This window comes from Nothoprocta perdicaria, unplaced genomic scaffold (genome assembly GCF_003342845.1).
Source record: "Nothoprocta perdicaria isolate Ctin4 unplaced genomic scaffold, notPer1 scaffold_47, whole genome shotgun sequence".
Classification (NCBI taxonomy): Eukaryota; Metazoa; Chordata; class Aves; order Tinamiformes; family Tinamidae; genus Nothoprocta; species Nothoprocta perdicaria.
Window position 1 is genome coordinate 1,152,723 of NW_020455721.1, and position 7,361 is coordinate 1,160,083.

At 45.0% G+C, this 7,361-nt stretch overlaps 1 protein-coding gene across 1 annotated transcript in view; it reads right to left on the reverse strand.

The window, feature by feature from the left end:
- Positions 1-7,164, reverse strand: part of RBM24 (RNA binding motif protein 24) — a 10,232-nt gene extending 3,068 nt beyond the window's left edge. Inside the window, exons 1-3 of the mRNA XM_026047039.1 lie at positions 6,996-7,164; positions 6,374-6,497; positions 5,252-5,306 (exon numbers count right to left, since the gene is read on the reverse strand). Coding sequence (XP_025902824.1) covers positions 5,252-5,306; positions 6,374-6,497; positions 6,996-7,163 — 347 coding nt within the window. The 5' untranslated portion in view covers position 7,164. The remainder of the gene's footprint in view (positions 1-5,251; positions 5,307-6,373; positions 6,498-6,995) is intronic.
- Between the last annotated feature and the right edge of the window lie 197 nt (positions 7,165-7,361).

Here is a 7,361-nt window from a genome sequence, read left to right on the forward strand (position 1 = left end):
ATGGCTTTAGAAATTACCATTCTGAACAAATCAGTACACACACTTTTCCATTTCCTCCAGGTCCCAGCACGTGCTTCCCTGGTTTGTTTGCTCAGCCCTTCAATTCCGAACATTGGTTATGCCATCATCTCAGCACACAAGCGTACATACCAGTCGATCTCATAGTTGTGTTTCATCATATAATACAGTTTTTAAAAAAAGAATGTTTTCAGTGGTAATTTCGTTTTACGTTTATAACCTTGTCTTGCATCTGGATTTCCACACAGAAGTCCTTCATACATGGAACTCATTTCTGATTTCTAGATGGATCTTAAAAAAACCATGAACATGTGCTTGTGCAAATGAATTATTCGACAGAACTGAAATTTACCTTTACAGACAATGCTAGTCTGTTGATGCACAGTAAACACAGATGAAAATTATAGTGGTGCAAAGTCTGTCCTCTTTTCTTGAAATGCAAGATTTAATGGAAAATGTTGACTTGTTAAATAACTTCGAGTTTTACTTAAGTGGTCAACAAGGAAACATTCGAGTCATAAGGGATGCTGTTGTCTAGATTTATAGCAAAATGTATTTTAAAACAAGTGATAGTCAGGCTTTAAACCGCCCGGTTTTCTTCTTAAGAAAAAGAAGAAAAAAAGAGGCTCAGACAGCTGAGTGAGTGGAAGTATTAGCAGAGAGCAGGGCTGGCTCAGCCACGGTGCTTAGGAATGGACACCACCATAAAAACTCAACCAGCCAGGGAACTCAATTCCCTCTGTATGAAGGGATGCAGAAAATAGCAGAGTGACAAATAGGGCTTGAGGAGGGAAAGAAAACATAAAACAGTAAGCTGGGTTTTTAAGACTCACCTAATTTATGAAGTGATTAGCCAGAAGTGCATTTGAAGCCTGCTTAAGCTGGCTCTGCCGTTTAATCATGCATCCTCACCTGGGCTCCCATACAAAATGCATGGGCTTGTGCAAGCATTTTGTATTGGTTACCAATCAAGTACCATCCTAATAAATACAACACTATTTTTTTAAGTATTAATGAAAGAGGAATAAAACATTTTTGCAAATTATAAACTATTGCACAATATTGGAAAAAAAAAAAAACGGAGATCCTCCTCTGCATCATATAAGAATCCATTTAATATCACATCAGAGTTTTTTGATTTTTTTAACATACTGTAGGTGCAAAATAGAGATAGTCTAGCAGCAGAGAGGTGGAAAGCAAGCTTATTGGGATGCTTAGGTCACCCTGCGAAAGACATTTTCTCGAGGCAGGAGAATTGATAGCACTAAGATTTTCTTGAGGTATTAGGACAGTTGTCCATATACTTGAACAAGACAGAGAGATGCATGTGCTCCCATTTGTGTTTTATTTAAGCCAAGAGCTAACAGGTGGTGAAGTTATGAAACATTATCTGCTTGCAACATCTTACCCTGCCCTGTACACAGACCCTGGGCAGGCGGCTCACCACCCTGCCATTTCACACATGCTGATTGACAGGGGAAGCTGCACCGGGGCTATTTTTGATCATCTGTCATGCTGCAGTTCTTCAGAGGCGAGTAAAATGGCTTTATATGGCCAAAGTAAATTCTACCTACTGCAGAGGCCTATTGGAAACTGCCTGCTTTTAACGCTAGGTCAAGAGTTGATAAAGCGATTCCCTCTTTTGCTGGATATGCCTTTGCTTTAAAGGTTTGCAATGAAGGAGAAGGAAAGCCACATTTAACTTTAATAGTAAGTGTATTCTGGGCATATCCAAAATGAAATGAAATACACTCTTGCCAAATGCCTTAGGATTTGCAATATTACAACAATAGATCTTTGTGTAACTAAGAGCTCAGAAAATAATTATATAAGCACTAATGAAGTGATAGCTAATTGTTTCTAACCACCACAGGGAGGACACAGTCTAGACTAATCCAAAGAGCTCCAAAGAGCTGCGGCGTATGGAAACTCAGCAACAATAGCAAGTAAGTGACTCTCAACATTAAATACTTGAGCAAGTAGCTATTTAACTTGGAATGAAATGTTTTCCTCTGGAGCTTGAATTGCATCATCTGGTTTTATAAGTATGACTAAAAAGTACATTTTATTCAGTGAACTGCTTTCCATATTGTAGAGATAGCTTACGTAAGCACCAAGACAAACGTGGCCCCAAACATGCTTCCTTTAATATTTGTGGCTAAAAACATCACAATGCCATTTAGTAATCTTCAGGTTAACTTCTGCCTGCTCCAGTTTCATTCCCTATTTACAGAGTATCAGCAGTCGAATATTAGACAGGTCTTTTGTTCATAAACTTGCGACAGGGCTTTTCCTTCCCTCTTAAGGAAGGCAAGATTGCCACGCTGCTGGAGGAGCAGAGCAGACAGTGTCAGCTAACCAGCTGAATGGACTTGGTACTTTGGGATTTAAATCCAGGCTGACTTTAAAATGAGGAAATGTCTCCTTTTTGATTCAGGGGCACATTTCAGACAAAAATGGGGAGGAGGGGGAAATCTCTCCCACAGAATGAATGATTTCCTATTCTAGGACAAACCTGTATTTTTCCACCAACAGTTCAACAAAAATATACATTCAAAAGGAGAAAATTTATATGAGGTTGTAGATAAAAATCACCTTCCCTTTCTATAAATTCTTGCTAAGGTACCATTTTAATAAACACTGTCAAACATCAGTGCTGCAATCAGACAACTTTCTAGGACAAGACCAGCATTAATAAAGAAAGATGCTAAATGTGGAGAGCAGGGAGAAATGTTATTTGGTGGCCAAATTGATCTCTGCAGGATGGAATAAAGAAAAATTCCCAGCATTTTAAATGCTTCATGCATTGACACTAATCTAGTTTCTGGCTCCCTTCACCACAGTAATGTTGTACTTAATTCAGAATACTGTACTTCTGCATCTTCTCAGTAAAAGTAATGTAGCATAATCCAATTATTTTCAGTTTCTTGCTTGATAGGTGGACCCATGACAAAACACTGCTGACCATACCAGAATATGGCAGAGCCTCCCTAATTTGCACTCTGGTAGGAGAAAACAAAACGCTTGGACCTTTTATGTGTGGATTAGCAGAGTATTGGTAGCCTATCTCCACCATAACCCATTTCACACAGCTTACTAGTAAAATACACTTTTAAAAACTGCACCCTGCACAGGAGGAAGAGTGCTTTTGAAGTAACCAAGTATTTCAGTGTAACCCATGGAACACTTTCGAAAAGTGAACTCTTAGATAAAAGTAGATCCAAGTAAACACTGAAACAACCCTACTCATTGCCAGGGAGTAGAGAGAATGAAAATAGTGACTTCTACAGCCCAGTCAGATGTCTGCAGTTCTGCCTAACCTGGACTCTGCTCTGTAGAAAAGGTACAGGTTATTGGAAGCTTGGAGCAGGAAGCAGGATGGAATAGGAAGCAGGATTAGTAATCTCCTTTGTTTCCACATAACAGAAGAAAGGCAACACACAGGATTAAAATAAAACAACATATGCCACCAATTGGACACACGCAGATGACCCTGTTAGCAGTATTCCTGCAGATTGGCATACACTGCATTAGAAAGTAAACTTTATTCAGCCTGGTGAAGAAGTTTTCCTGGCCTGTGCCATAAGTAAGTGCCGTGTGTTTGGCTCAGGGCTGGCGGAGCCCAGAGGAGCCCCGCGTTCCCACCCGCTTTAAGCCGGGGCTCGCTGCAGGCTCCCCCTCGCCGCGGGGCTCCGCGGCCGCTCGGCCGGCCCTCCCGCGGGCCCCGCTCTGCTGCCGCTTCTCGGCGGCGCTTGGGCCGCGCGCTGCCCTCCCGCCTGCCCCACCGAGGTGGCCCCAACTGACCGCCGCGTGCCGGCTGCTCGGCGCTCCTCACGCCCAGGAGAAGTCCAGCGAAACACAGCAGCCAATAATCGTTACCAAAAAGTACGTATTTTGTTTCTAACCTGCTTCAGCAAGTGTTTCAGAAAAAGAAACGTTCTCTTGCAAAAGTACCCAAATAGTGCAGGCAAACATTTCCTACAGCTTTGAGGGCGGGAGAAGCCCACCCTTGAGAAGCTATTGTGGTTTAGGAACAGCTAGTTGCAATATTCTGAAGCTATCCTAGTCAAATAAAAACGCTTGTTATAAACATTTGTGACGCGTTGTCCCTACTTCACCGTTAGCTTACTCGTTACTTAGCAAAATGCATTATTTTGCCACGAGTTTCTCACTCAGTGTGCATTAGTGAGGTGACACTGTATGGAAAGTTTAACACAAACTGCACCTTCTAGTTAAACACCTACAAGAAGCAAGAGTTAGAACTGCTCAGGAATAGTATGCTCAAGGAGAAAGAGAAATGCACTACATATTAAAGTCACATGGAGGGAGTAAAAATCTCCAATTAGAAAGCCCAAGTGGACGTACACAGTTAATAAGGAGCTCCACACCCCTCCCAAGAACAGCACCCCCCTCCCCAAAATTACGAACATGCAAGCAATACGTGGATTTACTTAAAAGTCAAGAAGTCACACCATTTAGCACTCACTACAAAATACGGTTAAAAAAAAAAATCACAGGCTACAGCTTGAAAGCAAGAAAAAAAAAGGCCCTTTGCTCCCCATGGCAAAGTCACTCCTCAACAACAAAAACAAAATCAGAAAGACACCCCCAAAAAACTTTCACTACAGCTCTTTCAATTAAATAAAAGCACACAGTTTAGCTATCAACACCACTTCATTACTGTAATAAATAAATAAAAAAAAAAAAAGCACACGGAGGTCTATTGACTATATGAAAAAAACATACATGCATCGTTAATCACCATTTTAGCTTGTTTGTGTTTGAGTCTACTGGTTACAGAGCTTAATTCCAAACAGAACTATTCCACCTCTTATCATCATATCCTTCTGATCAGTTATCTTAACTGTAAACGACCCCTGTCAGATTAGAAAGAGATAAATAACATTGAGTCAAGCTGAAAAAAAAAAGAGAAATGGGGCACAGCAATCTTGCATAAAGTCATACCTCCTCCTTTTACCATAGGGTCATACGGGACGGGACTGCGTAGCTGCAATGGACACGTCCCATACAACTTGACTCAGCTACGGCCTTTAGGACATTACCAACAAAGTGAGCACACTTACGGGTATGTATTTTTAAGTCTGAGAACTTGAATATTGCTGCTGAATTTACAAGGCTGCTACTACGAGAGGCCTTCAGAGAGCTTACTTTTCTTTCCTCTTTTAAAAATGATTTTTCCTCCCCTGTTTGAGGTCCCATTAAACAGACTTACCCAAAAGGCCTCTGTATGAGAGCGGGATGAAGCTGCTGAACACCGAAGGCAAAACCTACCAACAAAACACATCACATTCTCTGTATGGGTGTTTCTTTGGCTGCTTATCTTTTCTATGTGCATACACAAACACACACACAAAACACGGAGTAACAGCCTTCACCCACAGGCTGCAGTGAAGATTTTCGAAAGGTTATGGAACCACAAATTAGCAAGCAAAATAAATCATGTATATAATACATACAGCCAGACGCGTGTACATAGAACTTAAACAGTAAAGCGCACACATACACCTTTCATTCTTAGAGATGTTTAAATGAAAAACTTTGTCTAAACAACAAGCACAAGTCATTCATTTCTTATTTTGTGCTCCTTTCCGGTCCCTTATTGTAAATCTCTGAAAGACTGTGTTACTTCTTTAACCCTCCCTCCCTGCAGCTGGGCACTCGCTGCACTCCCTGTGCGGGTGTGTATGCAAGTCACCTCCGCACGTGGGGTCTAAACTGCCTCCATCACTTGCTCACTTCTGCCTTCAGGTGCCCAGGCCCGAGCGCGTGCCCTCCTCAGTGGGCAGCGCGTTGCTCACACAAGTACTGCTTGGGTTTGGCCCTTGGGAAGTCAGAGCAGCCTCCGCAGATAAATGTCCGCAGGCTGCGCGCTCCCGGCTCTCTTGCTGCAAAAGCAACAGTTTGGGAAGGCGCTAGGACATCAGATGGGCTCCGACATGGCCGTGGGAAGAGCCGCTTCGTTTTCAAGCCTGCATAATAACTCCCATCTGTTCCAGGAGTTCGCATTAAGATACTGTTTATGTTAATAGGACCGCACACATTGGAAGCGCTTCACGCCTTGGCCAGGCTTTCCCTGCAATGATACTGTAAATGGTAAGTGCCTCTGCGTTCCCGGGAGTGGGAATAACCAGTGAAGAGTCTCAACTGCAGAACTCTTCCCAGGGAACTTTAGATGTTTTTATCCCCGCATCCTTTCACTTTTAAACAAGGCTCGGGTGCAAAATGGGCAGAAAGTTACCAGGCGTTGTCCTTAAAAACCCCATCCGTGGCACAGCCACCACGGAGCGCTGCGGGGAACGGGCAGGCCCGCGCGAGCCCCGCGGCCGCTACTCACCTGGCTGCATTATCCGCGGCTTGGCGCCCAGGTAGGCCAGGTTCACGTTGGCCTTCCTGCCGTCGATGATGGGGTTGGGGTCCTTGCACGCTCGCTCCGCGGCGCCTCTGTCAGCCATGGTGACCTGCGCAGGGCGACGCGTGGGGCGCCTTGCAGTGGGTCTCGCGCACCATGCGACGCCGCGGGCTCCCCACGCGGGGCTGGGGGGGGGTCACGGACCGCGGGCGGGCGGCGCAGGGCGGAGGGCGCGGGCCGGGCTCGGCCGATAGCGCCCGGCCGGCCCTATCAGGCAGCAACAGGCGCGACGTCGAAAGAAAGGGAAAAAAAAGAGAGAAAAGAAAAGAAAAGAAAAGAAAAGAAAAGAAAAGAAAAGAAAAGAAAAGAAAAGAAAAGAAAAGAAAAGAAAAGAAAAGAAAAGAAAAGAAAAGANAAAGAAAAGAAAAGAAAAGAAAAGAAAAGAAAAGAAAAGAAAAGAAAAGAAAAGAAAAGAAAAGAAAAGAAAAGAAAAGAAAAGAAAAGAAAAGAGAAAAAGAAAAGAAGCCAAGCAGCCCCGCACGGCCGTGCCGCCCCCTCCTCGCTTTCCCCCCCTGGCCAGAGGTGGCCCCGGCGCCGCGGCACTTACAAAGCCGTATCCGCGGGACTTGCCCGTCTGCCGGTCCGTGATGACGACGGCCTCCTCGATGTCGCCGAACACCTCGAAGTACTTGCGCAGGCTGCCGTCGGTGGTGTGGTAGGGCAGGCCGCCCACGAAGATCTTGGTGTACGTGGTGTCCTTCTGCGTCGTGTGCATCTTGCGCGGGGGCGCCGGCCCCCACGCGCGGCCGCCGCGGCGAGCGGGTGCGGGGCGCCGAGCGCCGCTGCCAGCCTCAGCGCCCCGCGCCGGCCCCGCTTCTCCGCCTTGCCTGCCTTTTCCTTCCCGCCCCGTGTCCCCCCGCCGCCCGGCCGCGCTGCAATATTATTATTATTCCTTTTTTTTTTTTTTTTTTTT